This window comes from Euprymna scolopes, chromosome 1 (genome assembly GCF_053919585.1).
Source record: "Euprymna scolopes isolate OS-2025 chromosome 1, ASM5391958v1, whole genome shotgun sequence".
Taxonomy (NCBI): Eukaryota; Metazoa; Mollusca; class Cephalopoda; order Sepiida; family Sepiolidae; genus Euprymna; species Euprymna scolopes.
In genome coordinates, this window is record NC_136482.1 from 69,885,292 (window position 1) to 69,903,210 (window position 17,919).

The 17,919-nt window shown below is 32.7% G+C and overlaps 1 protein-coding gene across 1 annotated transcript; it reads left to right on the forward strand.

The window, feature by feature from the left end:
• Positions 1-13,169: 13,169 nt before the first annotated feature.
• Positions 13,170-13,559, forward strand: LOC145280384 (uncharacterized). The gene has a single exon (XM_080132155.1). It carries the CDS (start codon positions 13,170-13,172, stop codon positions 13,557-13,559), a length of 390 nt encoding a protein of 129 aa, XP_079988281.1.
• Positions 13,560-17,919: the final 4,360 nt, after the last annotated feature.

Here is a 17,919-nt window from a genome sequence, read left to right on the forward strand (position 1 = left end):
TCAATGGACGGAACATCAGGTGCAGGGGTGAACATCACTTTCGTCTTCTTAATGCTGATAGTTAAGCCAAAGGCGTCACATTCGGCTGAAAAATAAATCACTATATTTTGCACATCGCGCTGCGAATGAGAAACAAAATCAGCATCATCAGCATAGAGTAGTTTCCTAACGAGACCTCCAAATGTTTGTGACTTGGCATTAAATATTCTTAGATTAAATACTTTGCTAGTAGCCTAAAGCGGACAAAGACCCTTAAATGGGTATACTGTCCAAAGATTGGTCAACTCTCATCAAAGATCCAGATAAAATCAGAGAGCGATGGGTAGAGCAATTTGTTGATTTATTTTTCAACCTGTCGATGAAAATGTCATTGGCGGCTTGCTTCATCTTGACATTCTACTATGGGAAAGATAAAGGCTGGGCGAGCACCCGTGTGCATTCCCATTGAGCTGTTTCAACAGGGATGGATGCATGTAGCCAGAGCATTACTAACGCTGATCAAAAAGTCTTGGCTGAGTTCACAAGATTCACAGGATTGGATAATTTTTTTTTTACACAGTGATCACCACTTATCAAGGCCCGGAAGCCACTCAGAGATAAGGGTTATTGCAAGTACATTACGTTAGTGTGGAGATTTGATGAAGTGTTTACTAAGAATATTGTTATGAGTTATTAATCTTTCTCCTAGAGGGAAAACGATCAAAATCTGACTGCAATCACCACCGTGGGATAACGATTCTTGAATCCGCAGATAATGTGCTGGCGAGAGTCTTGTTGGATAGGCTCATCGAAAACATCTGTCCATTAATCACTCCTGAATCACAATGCGGGTTTACTGAAGGTAGGAGCACTGTAGATATGATATTTATTGGAAGGCGGCTGCAGGAAAAGTGTATTAAACAAATAATGCAACTTTATCAAGTATTCGTGAATCTTGCCACACATTTACACGCGCAGCTGCCCATAATTTTGGTTGACTTTAAGCACATGAGAGGAGAAAGGTATTTGTGCACTGATGGTACGGAATAAGGTGGAATAAGGTCTTGCTATATAAGACTTAGAGATTCTGTATTAAAAGGTGTGTAGAGAAAAGAAGTGACGATATCATCAGTTGAACATATCCGAATTCGGGTTTCAATACCTTACTTATTTGCATGCAAAGCGAGTCCTCTCCACCACGGGAAATACAAGAAAATTAATTAGCAAATCGCGGCGAAGTTCGTTTGTGGAATGTACATGCATCTTCTCAGCTAGGGATATTTTTTATCCAACCACTAAGAACGCATGCAGATGTTCCACAACTAGCATGTTCGATTCGCTGGGATCATGTCATCAACAAGCAAACTCAGCGACCATTCAAAATGAGACTTTTACCGAATATGAAACATATATAATTATTTAAGCAATCAAACAACGTCGCACCTCACAAGAAACCACGAAAGCTACAAACCAGAAGCCCTAATCTCGAGTTGATCATACATGCCCGCAATTTGCTTGTGTACAGCGCAGCAATGTAATCTAATATAACATAGTTTATCTCTATAGCACCTCCTATTTCAAAGCCAATCTTTTACATCTTACAATATCGGTAACATTCTATTAAGAATTTTATTAGGATAATGACCGTACAGTCTTACAATCACATCTGAACTCCTTGTCCTTGTTCGCTTAATCCTAATCACAATTACTAACCTTTATTTTCTCTATCTCATTCTATATTCTTTCGTTCTTTCTTTTTTGACTTTATTATTATTATTATTATTATTATTATTATTATTATTATTACTATTATTATTATTATAAATTAATAAACCTTGCAAATGGCACATGATTTATGTTCTTGTTACAAATTGTGCTCATTCTAATAAGTGAACGTCTTTATTTCATATAACGATTCCATCAGAAAACATCGACACGTTCTCCTAATATACCGATGTTTAATGATTTTAACCAATAAATATGTTGATTCGTAATCAAATATATAATTCTGTGTGTATGTATCGTGTATGTAAAATTATTCAATCAACTAATTCTCGACTGAGAAAATAACATTTTCAATAAGTCATTGTTAATGAATTATGAGTAATTAATATGTCCGAATCCAGTTATATTATAAATGTTTTCGGAGAAGTCGCTGATTAATTATTAGCAATGAACTATATGCATATCGGTGTGCTCAATGGCTTACACAAACACACGCGAATACATTACGACATGATTCATAAATACACGATAATAATACGACTCCCAAGACGAGTACAATACTTTAACGAAAAGAACAGTTTGCATCAGTTTTTGTCCCCTCACAAGGTACAACGTTACAAAACTTTATGTTAGACACTATTTTAATTTTGTTTAAAATCCGTTATGCAAATTCGATTATAAAAACATATATACAATTTAAATTTTAAATGCTCAAAAGGTTTAACGGCTCCAAATAAATAAAAATTTGAACATTTTAATTGGTGTCTGATTATTCTGGACTAAGTGGAATGCGAATTTATAATATTGTATGATTACGTCTGATATAACTCTTTAGTTTTATAAATATATAAATCAGCAACCGAAACTAAAGATTTTGGAATATTTATAATATGATTTTTAAAACTCGGACATATCTAATTATTTACGGATGGGTTCGCCCGTTTTAAATCTACTTTCTCTAAAGAAAAAAAATGGAATATATCACACATTACAAACCCTTACGCATATTAGTTGTATTTTTTGAAATTTTAATGCTTGATTAATTAGTTTAAGATTGTTTAATTTTAAATTGCGTGCTAAATTTAAAAATACTTACCCCCCCATATATATATATATATATATATATATATATATATATATATATATATATATAATACTAGTATGTACGTTGGCATAAACTAACGGGACTTTGGAAATTTATCAGCGGCATCTTCCATGTGTAATATATTGCTGCTGAGCAGTCTGTGGGAATTTAGTGTGAATGAAGACCCGGCAATATTATTATAGCGTTTTTTTTTTAATATAAAAGTATTTATCTAAATATCCCAGTTAATGAAATGTCAGAATATATCCGATAATTACGGCTTATCTCTAATAAGTTTATAAGAGTCTGTGACGTATTTCCATTGTATGGACGCCCGGCGCAAACGGAAACACTAAGACCATAGCTAAAAGACCAAGAAGATATATTTTATTTTCACGGATGGCGCAACATTATTTTTATTATTTAATTTTTTTCACATTGCGCCTTCGGTGATCTTGAGGTCCAATTTGTTAAAAAGGAGGTAGGAAGTTAATAACATATTACAAACATTAAATTAGCGTATCAATATATATATAATATATAATAATATATATATAGTATCTATACATTAATGTAATGTTCGGGTGTGTTGTTACCTTTTATCATACTTTTTTGGTAAATAAAATTTCCCCATGGAATAATTTGTAATCTGGAAACCATTACATATGTACGTACGTACGTACGTTAAAGGTACTGCGGTCTTAATATATAGATTTTGATAATAATAGAAACAAAAGACAAGTTAAAATTTAACTGTTTCCGTCTGATCTACCGAGAAGGGCATTTACCCTCAGCTGTGATTTACCTCATCAGTTCTGTTAATTGTAATATGCGAAATAGAAATTTAATTAAATATTTCTGTCACTTACTCGAAAATACAAAGAAACTGAAATCTTTTTCTTCATATATACAAATATAATGAAGAACTTTTTACACGAAAAATAACCAACTTCAGCAAAAACATTAATTTATTATATACGATAGCCGATTAATTTATAAAACATTTATATCTTCTCTATAGATGAGGGAAATTGCGGGTTCATATCTTGTCCTACAGTATTTATGCTTAAATAATTGGCGTATCCATTTACAGAAGCCGATATGTTATCCATTAAATCTAAAACAGATTACCTTTGAAATAATATGGCGTATATATTGTAAAATATAAAAAGGAAAACGACACATTATCAGTAGGATACCTCATTGTTTTCTTGTCACGCAGTGCCAATAAACGTTTCAAAAGAAAACAATTAGTTTATCGTTACTTTGAAGGACCTTACTTCGAAATTATAATCCTAACCTAATTTTGTTTTAATAATGTTCTCATAAATGTACCGATACCTGCGTCTACATTGCCAATAAAAAGCAAGTTGAGAATTTATGTTTAAGAAATCAATTAATATATATATATATATATATATATATATATATACATTATTTAACTGCATAATGTCCACTTCTTTTTCTTTGCCATATCTCTATATTAATAAACAGCAAATGCCACATAAAAATTCAATATAGCTAGGCTAATAGCCACTATCTTATGTAGCTTTCGAAACTTTTTCAGACATATTCAATCGGGATAATAAATTGCTACATTACATCCTAGGATCAATGCCATAACAATCGCAACATTGTTAGAGGAAGAGGTACTTATTTTTACTTCTAAATATTTATGCCTACCACCACCACCACCAGTCGACACCGGGAGGAAGTCTACACGTTTCACATATTCTACATTTACACCGGTCGTAACTGGCTCATACATGCACAGATATACTATTATCTTTCTCGAAGTAAAATAAAAAATAATAAAGTCTCCCTCGGAAAGTCATCTGCTTCTGATTGGTTTCTCCCTAATTCTCTTATTCAAGAATTATATCATTCTAAACGAACACTTCAGGACATTGCTATATGGCATCGCTAGGACAAATAATTATTTGCATGGCGTCAATTTCAGTTAATAGATACTTAATTTTCAATACATAAGAACAGCAAACTAATTGTCTACCGTTTTATTTAATTAATGACTGTTTAGATGTTCTCTTCAGTAGAAAACATTAACAAACATACATTTATTACTAGATAAAATAAGTACCTTTTAAATTCTTCTTTCTTACAGGTAGTTGTTAACCGATATTCTGACAGTCGCTGTTTAATGATTAATGTTCCTTTATTTTTTCCCATTACACATCTAATTTTACACATTAACTTTCTGATCGTCTGCAAGCGGATGACGATGTTTGCACAAAGCATATACGCTTCGGATTGATGAATAATGTTCACTTATTTTTATTCTATTTATAGGTTTTGGATTTATGCATTTAGTGAAGCACACTGAAATAATCATGTAATTATTTAGAAACCCATTACTTACGCGAGGAAGGGATACTGTTTTGTAACTATTGCATACTTTCACCATACAAATTAATAACATATTCTGTAAAAACAGAGAATACTTGTAACCTTAACATGTTCTAATGTAAATTTTATTTGCTACAGAAACAGTTATTAGTTATGTATTTGATTTTTACCACTTTTACTTTCTGTGGAATATTTTATTATTTATAAGAAGTGCTAAAGTTACGTTCAGAACAAAATGCGTGCAATATACCGAGAAGATAAACGAGGGCCGACTTGAAATACTTTCATCGATAGTAGGCAGTTAGCTACTACTGATTTCGCTCAGATCTAATGATTTAATATACAGTGAGAATCCCTAACTTTGAAAACTTCTGTTTTTACTCATTGTTGATTTTCTTAATAGAAACTCTTTCGTAAATGTTGGATATTATTCTGAGTGCGGCATGACAAGTAAGTATGTTATAATGCTTTCCCCTTAAATGTTTTTTTAGAATCAGCCAATATCTGCGGGTTCTGACAATCACAGACAGTGGCCTCCCCTAGCTACCACTGAAAAGCAATGCCCAACAATGGAAGCCAGAGTATGTCATTTAGGCCCTGACCACCAGTGTCCGCTATTTCCCAGGAACGGCAGTGGCTACCAACACCAAACGAAGTTTAATTTGTTTTCGATAGCGGTGTGTTAACGATTCTGTCCTGGATCTGTGTCACGCTTCCACCTGGCAACGCCGGTTAACAGCTCTTGCTAGTATATATATATATATATATATATATATATATATATATATATATATATGATATAATAGTATTGACGTTTGAAGTTTGAATAATAATATCATGTCTTATGAAACCTATAATAATTTAATGCTAAAATAAATACATAAATCTATTAAATCACCAAGGATAGAAATCTCTAGGATATAAATTTGGCTGCCTTGAAAAGCTGCGACAACAAATATATACTTCACGTAGAAATTTAGACCTTCAAATGCACTAAATTAACATTAAAAACCATAAACTTTTATTTAGTAATAATGCATCTTCTTGGTTAATATCTCTATGTGTGTCAGATAGAGGTATAATCAGTAAGACAATATTAGATACCAGCCATTAAGGCCAAAGCACACCATAAATTATGGAGTTCATAAAATGAAGTCATTTCTTGGTTTGAAGATCTAAGCATTACTGGCAAAAGTAGAGTTCTAATGTTTTATATAGATGTATATTAGCCTTCAATACCTCCTGATTGCATATAATAAGCTATGTACAGAAAGAATAATTTTGATATTACTACGGGATACAGACTTAGCCCATCATACTAATTTAGTGGGATTTTATATATTTAGGAATGCACAAATACTATCATGAATTTGTACAGAAATTTTTTTTAATTTTTTTTATTCTAATCTTTGGAACATGAAGGCGAAGATAAAAAATGTTATGCTATTTTTTCGGAAAATATATCTTATAATATCTGTAGTGTGATTGTCGAAATTTTTCCCCAGAGAGGGACTAATTACAGCTGAATGAGAACTTTTTAGTCACTTGACAATCCGTTTGATCGTTAATATGAAATACACGAACAGAAATAAAAACAATTTCAAGCACATTGTTGTGAATATGGTTGTTTTCAGCAAGCAACCATGTTTTGTCTAGAGTTGACCTTGGATTTCAAGGCCGAACTCGGCCAGTATGTGAGAAAATGTTTGATGGGAAATTTTGTTGACGGAAAGTCACCTATAAATAGATGATGCGGCTAAGTATCCAATCAGAGTGAAGCAGATTATGACATATGAACAATGATTGATTGAATGAGAACCCAAGGTCGCCAGACCTCACATATCTCTACATTTATAAGGCACCAGAGATCAAGTAAAATCAGTTATCGTTTTTTGTTGGTCACCGTTGTCGAAAGCCCACGTTACTGTTCACCGTCACTCTCTATGTAAAAACACCCGTTTCCGACAGAACAATGAGCAAGAAAAAATCAGTAATTGTTAAAAACAAAAGGCTCTGTTTGAATGCTTATCGAGAGACTACCAGGATAAAAAATATAACACATCTTAAATTTAATTTTTTTCTGTTGAGAACTGTTCATAATTAGCATTTTCTTCTTTGTACCCAGACTTGTAAATATAATATAAATAAATATTTACAACAAAAATCAAAACTTGCGTCATAGTCGATTATTCAACGTTTCTTTACTTGTGAATAACTACAGAGGCGTAAAACCATATTGAAGTGATCTTTTTCAGCGAACAGTCAGCAAGAGAGAGAGAATCGCCGACCTACTGCATCCAGCATCTGGCCGGCAGAATCATATCAACCCTGTCATCGTGGAAGCGGCTGAGATTGCGCCATTGGACTTCTGTGGGTGTTCGAATCGAACCACATAGAACTACACTTGTGACTGATGAACACGACGGTCTTCCTCATGTTACATCTTAACTGAGGGAGGCCGGGGCTCACCATGTTATAATAGATATAAATAATAGTGTAGTCAACGTTGTGTATCTCACTTTAAATTTAGTGAACAACGCATATTAACTCTATCGTAAACCCAACTATACTTCAGTCTACATAAATAATGATTTCAACCATCCCCATTCTGCTAAAAAAAAAAACAAAAACAAAAAAAAAATAGTGTCACCCATCTCCAAAAGAATAATTAATTCATCTATGAATAAACACATGTTCAATAAAAATAGGGTCTATTATTATGTGGCTCAAGCAAGACAGGATATTAAGGTAATATATATATATTATATATATTTTTCTTGCTGTTATATTCGTCCCCTCCTCTTATTACTTCTTCTCCGTACATAACGTTCAATGAGATAACCAGGAAGAAACATTTTTATAAATTTGCCATTGAGTTTTTAAGACTAAATATTTGCAATCTTATCCTCTTGTTTAATTTTTGTCTAATCTAGTTTTCAATATCACTTTATTAAAACTATAGTTAACCTTGAAAAAGATATATTGCCTTAAGGAACGTAAACGGCAGGAGACTGGAGAATTGAGCAGAGAGATTTCTTTTCACAATACGTTTAAACTTCTGCTGGTTAGTGTTTTTTTTTTTTTTTTTTTTTTTACATTTTCCTCCCAAACAAGGCACATTGACACTTTGTTGTACGGGGCTACTATCGGGAACATAAACATCAGGGGTACTGTGTAGGAAGTTGGGCAGCAAGATGACGGTTCACGTTGCACTTGAACTTCTGCATGTCAGTGCAGTCGGGGAAGCAGGGACCCGGAAAGGAATTCTAAAGTCTAGCTGTTCTGGGGAATAAACTACTGGAATAGAAGGCTCTCTTGCATATAGGGATCTCTACTGTGAAGGGGTGGGATTTAGCTGTTTGTCGGGTTTGTCGGGGGTAGTCTGAAAACAGGAAAAACTGAGTGATATCTTAATTACCGGGACAGGGAAGTAACTATTAAATTAGTGAAGGTTCAGATTGTGCTGTTTGCCGATTAAGTTAAAGTGTGCATGTTAAGGAGACAAAAGTTCGCCACAGTAAATCTCATTAATATACTTGTAGAAAAAACACAGAAGTGCAAAAATTGCAGAATCAGGAGAGCTTGGCCAATCGTGTTGGACTTATTTTTTCTGGAAAGCGATTTAAACATCATCAATAATTGCGTGATCAAAGAAACTAATAAGATCTAATAATACTAAGATTTATATGATTTTAATTGTTACATTTTTATGCATTATTTTTACAATGTAATGTCCTAATCGATCATTTTACACTAAAATGTAAATAGCATTCTCCTTAATATGAGAAGAAGGGCAACAATGACCCTACTTGATATACACAAGAACTGAAGAAAAAAACCCGCATCTAATCTATAAGATGTTGGTTAGTAATACACCTTTGGAAAATAAAATATCACGTGATTGTTCTAAAAATACCAACAATTATTATATACAAAGAATATCTGACGACGAGAATTATGCGTCACTAAATAAACGACCGAGGCGAAGGTGAAATCCTATAATAAGGTTTTTAATATTGTTGCATAGGAATTAACAACCTTTTTTTTACACGGTGGTAACAACTTATAAAGGCCCGGAAGCCACTCAGGGATAAGGGTTATTGCAAGTACAGTACGTTAGTGTGGAGATTTAATGAAGTGTTTACTTAAGGGAGCGGTTCATTAGGAATTTATTAATTAATTAATTTATTATTGAAGAAATCCAGGTTGTAGTTAGGTGGGAAACAGGAAAACGGAACAGAGTTCCACAGTCGTACACTTCTGAGAAAGAAGCTCTACTCATGAAATCTACGTTTGATTTAGGCACAGATAAAGAGTGGGGAAAATTATTGACAGTAGTTTTAGCCAGACGGGTGTTTCTCGTGAAAGATTGTCGAGGGGGGCGTGAGATTGGAGCTCAGGCGAGCACTTGCCATGGAAATAACGATAAAACAAAGACAGGCTCGCAACGTCTCTTCTGTGGGAGAGAGGTTGCAGGGTAGAGAAAAGGGCATCCCCCACTAAGCCACGAAGTTTATTTTGTACTCTGTCAAGGCTGGATAGACTGTTTTTAGCAGGTCCTGCCCAGATATGGCAGTAGTATTCCATCCTTATAAACTATTCCAAATTAATATCGCGAGAATCGACTCTCGTGTATCATTAATCTTACCAATCTCCTTTGCCGCCATTTGCAATTAGAGATATATTATTATAGTTTCACGCATCGGTGCGGGTCGTCATTTTTTAAAGCTTAGCAAAAATAGAACAACAGTTGTTTGTATTATGTTTTACTACTTAATTAGTTTTCATATTTTTCGTACACGTGTTTCAGAACTGTTTCCCTGCATTTATCCTCATAAATCTAGATAAGTTTCTCGACTTGCAATCCATATAATCTATATTACTTCTATTTAAATATACACACGATCTGGTTTATTAATGTATAATATAAATTGACTACCTTTATTGCTTTGTAATTTATTTCTCGGTAATTAAGTCGATTTTAGATTAATTGGATTTGGAAGAGATGTAACGATACCATAGACATATGATATATACTATATATTTAATAACTTAAAGTTACATAACATCAAACCATTTTCAATTGTATCCGATGGAAAATATGACTTTATTTAATTTTTCTCTTATTCACAGTTTCTTTGTTTTAAATTTACTGGGGAAATGTGCGTATTTTTGTTTTACACATTTTTACGACATTAATTTGTCAATACTTAACATCCCTAACGATAAAGCAAATCATATTTAGAGACTAGTACGGAATAGGACAATAAGTAAGCACTCAAAATTAAAGCACATATCATATCTAGCACTAATTATCAAAAGCAAAAAAAAAAAAAAAAACTTTTGCCGCTTTTATATTTTACTGTTTATAAACGCAGGTTTGAAAAGTATGTATTAATATTTCTTCCGTCAATTGTTTTTTTTAAAGAGTTCACATTCGTACTTGTATTTCAAGAAGACAGGATTTTATATAAAACTATGTTTATTTAACTTGATTGTTGGATATCTATATCTATACCTCGAACTTGATTTTGACTGGAGCTACTCAGCCTTGAGATGAACTAAGGGATCATAAATACACCATCACCATCAATTATGCCTGGATTCTTCTATCGCCCTAGTAGAGTATAGATCTTTTTATTTCACACCATCTCTATTTCCCACTAAACCATTTGTAAATCCTCTGCTGATTGCTTGACGTATGTTTCTTTTTTGGTGTCTTCTAAAGTTTATATAGAATTCACGAAAGAAATTCGATCACGATTTCCTACGTAGGTGATTCCCATCTCTCTGATTAAATTCGAGGAAAGTATCCGTAGGTGTGCTGTTATATAGCGTGCTGCCATAAGATGTTAAAACAACCTTTCTGCTGTGTAGACCGTCGAATTCTTTTTTCTAATCTTTTGGTAAGGATCCATGTCCTACATTAATATAAAAATAATGTAAAACAACTTCAAAGAAATCCCGTTTGATTTTGGTATTTATTTATTTAATTACACCGTCTAACTTTTATTATCATGTTTTGACTTCAAAAACCCTCTGGCAGAAACCGAAAATTACTTCGGCACGTTAGCTAACAGGGGAAATCTTCTATATTCTGTAGCTAATCGTAAGCGCATTTTCCCCAATAAATCTGTACAATCGCATCGGAAAACTATCATGAAATCTTACTATAAAAGCATAGTATCGCCAAATAACATACGATTGAATAATTTGAACCACAAAAACACTTATGCACGTGCAACAACATTTATTTTATTTTTATTTTTGTTCCATGTTTCTCGCTGTTTTGTTCTCAAACTTAAAACTAATCTAAATCGTAAATATTTGGAAACATGGAAGATGCATTTTAAATATATTTGCCGGGGAAATCTTTTCGTTATTTCGAGTGCATCTATCACTCACATTATTTCTATGGTGAATAGTAACATTTTAACTAGATTTCTCATGCTTTTCCCGTTTTTATCTATTTGTGAAATGTTAGTTTTACTTATTAATATAAAGAGTGGCCCCATTAATTAAAAAATATATATTATGCTCTTTACGTAGTTGTGCAAAAGACACCAGTTCTCACATTTTCACTTTATTGTTGTTATCCTAGTTTACGTTGAAATGGAGTGTCTCTTCATCCAAGCTGTGTTGTTGTAAAAAGAAACTATTCATGTCGGTATTAGTTGGCTTTCGTTTAATTTCTAAATTTAGGATAATAAAGTCTAACTTATCTTGCTGACATTTTCTAGTTCATTTGATTGAGTTTGGTGGTGATGTGAATTTATTTCTGTGGATTAATACACACACACGCATATATATATATATATATATATATATATACACACACATATGAAGAGATAGACTAATCAATGTGCACATACACGCGTATATAACCCCCCCTCTTTGGGTTGAGCACTGTCGTAAATGTATTTCACTCCCTACTTATTTAGCGATTAAGCGAAGCTCGCATTCTGCTTGCTTGTAAACAAGATAAGAGTTCGAGCACTGTTTAGCGATGAGCCAATGCTTATTAAATAAACATTAAATAAGCATTTGATGAAGCATTTACGAGCACTGATCCATACTTTTGTGGTTAGAGCTGCCGACTGTCAACGGCTAGGAAAACGTAATAGTCTAGAAGCATTGATGAGGTGTGATACAACAAAACAGTACTCTATGTGAATGTGTGTATATATATATATATATATATATATATTTATAAAACTCAAATGATCTTGTAGCGATGTATGTAACCCACTTTCCGGTTTACGACATCCGGTTGCGCATGCGCGCATGACCTGCGCACTGAAATATTAACGTTATTATTTTGAAATTATTATTTGACATGGGAAGAGTGGGGTTCAAAATAACTTAAACGTAATACAGAAATGAACGATGTAAAAAAAGCAGACAGTATAAACATTTGTTAATTTGGATAATTTAAACGCGCAAAAAAACAAAAAAAAACAAAAACAAAAGAACAATTGGGACGCTGAAATATTAACATTATTATTTCGAAATTATTTAACATTGGAATAGTGGAGTTTAAAATAACTTAACGTCATAAAGAAATGAACGGTGTAAAAAAAAAAGCAAATATATCAAAATTTAACTACAGGGTGTCACAAAAAATGTACTCACATTTTAACCCTTGCTAACATGATGTCTTTTTTGTGTTGCCGGTGTGAACCACAGCATGGCAGGAAATCAACTTAGCTTGGAAGAGAGGAAGTTTGTCCTGAAATGTTACTGGAAGACAGAAAACGCCATTGAAGTGCAAAGACGATTCAGAAGGGAATTCGCAAGACCACCACCAACGCGCCGGACCATTGCTCGCATTAAAGAGTAATTTGAAGCAGATGGAACCGTCCAAAACGTCAACAAGAAACGTTCTGGACGACCTCGGACATCCACAAACCCTGGAAAAGAAGTGCAGGTGCAGGAAACAGTCTTTCCATCACCACAGAAATCACTTCGACAAATTGCTCGGGAAACTCACATCTCCAAAGATAGCGTCCATCGCATCATGGAACGTCTGCACTGGAAATTCTGCATTCCAACACTAATTCATACTCTCAACGAAGAAAATCCTGACCGGAGAGTCGAATTCTGTGAATGGTACCTGGCAAAATCTGCAGAATATGCAGGGTTTCCCCACAAAATTGTGTGGAGCGATGAGGCAACCTTTAAATTAAATGGCACCATTAATCGCCAAAATTGCACGTACTGGGGTCCTATAAATCCTCATGTAACACTTGAACACAATGTAAACTTGTCAGGAGTAACAGTGTGGTGTGGGATATCCGCACTGGGCATCATAGGGCCATTTTTTATTAACGGAACTGTCACTGATAAGAGATACCTTAACTTGCTTCAGGAGTTTGTTGGTCCACAAATTCCGAACATGATTCTTTAATCACATTTATCTTCTGTATTCGAAGCTATTCCATTTCACTGTATGTTCGTAAATAAAGGATTTCTCGTCATTCGAAGTGTGGGTACATTTTTTTTGAGACACCCTATATAATAAGTATTATGGTATCTGTTCAGTGCACATTTACCTATAAGTATAGCCAACCGCTTATAATTCAGTATACGACGAAACACGTGTCAGTGTATAATTACATTTTAAAAACTAATATATACATATATATATATATATATATAGATATATATATATATATATAAGATGATCCGAAAGTAAATCTCTAGTTTAAACTAAATATATTTTTGAAGTATAATTTTTCCAATTAATGAATACGAGAAAAACTATTACATGGACTTTTGTTTAAAATTAAATATGAGCACCACCATTCCCCATCAGCTTTTCAAGTCGACCATGAACCGCATAAACTTATTTCACAAGGAACTTTTGCCGGTTGGAGCTAATAACTTCACGCATTCTTCTTTCAACATTAAAAACCAAATTCGTATAACATATCTGAAAAGAAAACAAAAATATAGATTTAAGATACCACACATTAAGTGACATACACGCAAAAATTGAGCAACATATTACTGCATTTGGATATATTATAGTTATTTTAAAATAGAGATTTACATTTTAGTTTATATATATATATATATATATATATATATATATATATATATATATATATATATATATTATATACTTATCAGAATAGTGTAATGCAATATATCTACTGGTATGGAAATCCAGTGATTATTGGTCTTACAAAATACTATTGGCTGTAATATTTTGTAAAGACGATCCCAGCTAAATAAAACAATTGCTCAATATAACAGATAGAGGAAATAAATCATAAATCAGTAATTGTAATTCTACAACGTGAAATTGTTAAGTTTCAAACTAGAATTTTGTACTAGTGCACTTCCGTGCTGAAATAATAACGTTATTATTTAAAAAGCCACTCTTAACATGAGGAGCGGAGGGTGTTTTGTACCTATTCTATACTTAAACCTTATCTCTATCTTCTCTTCTGTATATAAATAAAATGAACTCATTTTTCCCGTATCATTTTGACATTAATAGGATTAAAAATCAAGATATTTCATGCAAATATAATATGCACAAACGGCAGAACAATATCTGAGGTGTGTTATAGGCTTATTATTTCTCAAATTCCTCGATAATCTTAGATTTCTATACTTTTTCTGCTGAGAAGTCACGGCCAAAATCGGTTAAGATCAATGGAAGTGGTAAAATATTTTCTCTCTAATAAATTCCTCCTCCCCCTGCCATCACTTAACACCGTTTGGGATCGTTCACAAGGAACAGTTGAGAAGAGAACACCGATTTGGCTTCGTAGTTCTTTCATGTGAAGTTATTTAAAATCACTAAACTAAGCTGCAGTGCTCTGTGGCGTAGTGGTTAGCGTGCTGGACAACTCACATTATATTTTCACGTTCGCGCCGACCTACCGTAGTCGTTTTTTTTTTCCTAAACAACTGGAATGGACTTTTCTTGGTGGCCGAACTGTTAACGTTGCAGATGTTTTTTGTTTTTTTTTCACACTTTATTTTCATGCTTTTACTCATGACTCCGGGTTTGATCCTTCCTACTTACCTACCATAACATTTTTTAAAACTCCCCCCCGTCCCGGAAACAAACACTCGGGCAACGCTGGGTACCCCCGCTAGTAACTGAATAAAGAAACATATTATAAAACTTTAATTAAACTTGGAAATACGATTTAAAAAATAGCGCGGATCAGTAAGTGCATTAGCACCAAGAATTTTTATTATATGCAAGACAAAAAATACAATTCAAAAAGTAGTTTTGTAATTCTATTCGTTGTCTTGCATATAATAAAAAAATCTAGATTGGAAACTTAAATATTTCACATCATAAAAGTTAAAATACTAATTTATTTCCTGTGGATTATATATATATATATATATATATATATATATATATATATATATATATATATATATATATATATATATATTAAATCCACAGGAAATATTCACGTGCGCCAAACACTTGTTTTACATATTTTCAGGTTATTGTTGATGGCCATTAGGTAAGAAGTATCACTGCGTGTATGTTACTTATACTAAGTATTAGGCATGGAATGTTTATGACTGTAGATATAAAAGTAATTGTTCGTATTCATTAAAATATTTCTTTAATGATTATACACACACACACATATATATATATATATGTTTAAGATGAATATGAATATCTATTAGTAATGTCTTATATGCATACAGAAATACACACACACATATAAGTACTCCTCTCTTTATCTCCCTCTCTATACCCCTATATCTCTATCCGCGCCTAGCGGAACTTCCTAAACTCCCCTTACAATTGCCTAATGTTCTGTAAACCTAAAAACTAAACTATTGTCGATCTCCGTCCCCTTTTTTTCGTGTTTCTTCTAATATCATTTTTCCAAATCATAATAACCATTTCTGTAAAATCTGACGAAATTACTGGCTCGTAAATACGATTCGGTTACCGAAACATGTGTAACTAAACAGATAAGACTGTAATAAAAAATAAAACACATATTGGCTCTGGAATAGTATTCAACACTTCCTTCAGGTTTTTACTAATTACCATTTTTGCTATATATATATATATATATATATATATATATATATATATATATATATATATATATATATATATATATATATATATATATATATATATATACGTAGATACATATACGTACATAATACACACATTTAAATAAAGTAAATAATAAAACTCATTTTGTATTATCTATAAGAAAAACTGAAGAAAGCTATCTCAGCTTTATATATGAAAGTATTGTGATATATATATATATATATATATATATATATATATATATATATATATATATGTGTACATCAAAATAAAATAAAAATACCAGCGATGGTTGACGTTATGTTGTTTTGAAAAAAGAAAAACCGAATGAATTTATGAAATGATCAACGTTTCGTCCCTATTGCAAAGGACATCTGCAAAAGAAGAAAACGATCACAGACCATACGAAAATGAAAAGGAAAGTGTTAGAATCCTACCCATATCGGGAAGAAAACTATGTGTGTGTATGGGAAGGTTGGGTTGTTCAATGTCTATATATATATACACTTTTAAAAATACGTTAAATAAATATGTACACTTGTTTTTTCTCTAAATTTACTCGTTTTTTAAATTATTTAAGGATTAAGGAAAAATGGTTACCCAAAATCTGTTTTTATATTTTTTTCTTTGATTATTATTTTCCCCTAGACTAGATTCTAAATTGTAGAAGCCCTTTTTAGCGTAATAGTATTAGTGTTTAATATTAGTTCAGACTCTAAAAGTCTTCTTTTAGCTCTATCTATCACGTATTTTATAATTTTCGCAAGGGAAAATGACAAACTATCAAAGCAAGATACCAGACAAGAAGGCTAAAAAATCCTATCAATGGTGCATTGTGACTTGAATGGTCCCGAGGAACCGATGGCCAGATAATTTATAGATATGTGTTGAATTTCGTAGATGACCATTCAGGTTTAATAATGGTTTACGTTTTAAAGAACAAATCTGATACCCTGCTAGCAACTAAAAAATATTTAGCCGACATGGCTGCCTACGGTGAAGTAAAGTGTATTCGCTCTGACAACGGTACAGAATTCACCAATAAAGACTTTGAACTTTTACTAATTAACCATCATATCAAGCATGAAAAATCAGCTCCTATATCGCCACACCAAAACGAGACTGCTGAAAGAGCGTAGCGGACACTTTTTGAAGTGGCAATATGCCTACTCATTGAATCCAAACTCCCCAAAAACATTTGGACGTACGCACTAATGGCGGCAGCCTATATACGCAACAGGTGTTTTAACAAATCACTATCTAAAATTCCATATGAATCTTTCTGTGGTAAAAAAACAAATTTAAGCAGAATGCATAGATTTGGTTCAACTTGCTTCGCATATATAGATAAAAAGAGTAAATTGAATATTAAAGCCGACAGAGGTATATTTCTTGAATATGATAAAAACAAGCCAGTCAATTTAGTATTTTTTCCACAGAAAAATAAATAAAAAGAATCCGATGTGTAAAGTTCACAGACACGTTAATTTTAAAGACGAAAACCCGTCATATGAAGAAGATGAAATTATATTTCCTCAAATAATTAAAACAAACGAAGACAATAAAAATGACGGAGATAAGAGTGTCCATGATGATGATGATGATGATGATGATGATGAAGTCGAAAGATATCCCAAAAGAAATAGTGGTCGACAATATGAAAGATTATCAAATCGACTATTGCTATTCAATGGAAAATGCGCCAAAA

What these genes read in the sequence shown, in the direction of transcription:
- LOC145280384 (XM_080132155.1), top strand. Translation starts at nt 13,170, where the DNA reads ATGGAACGTCTGCACTGGAAATTCTGCATTCCAACACTAATTCATACT.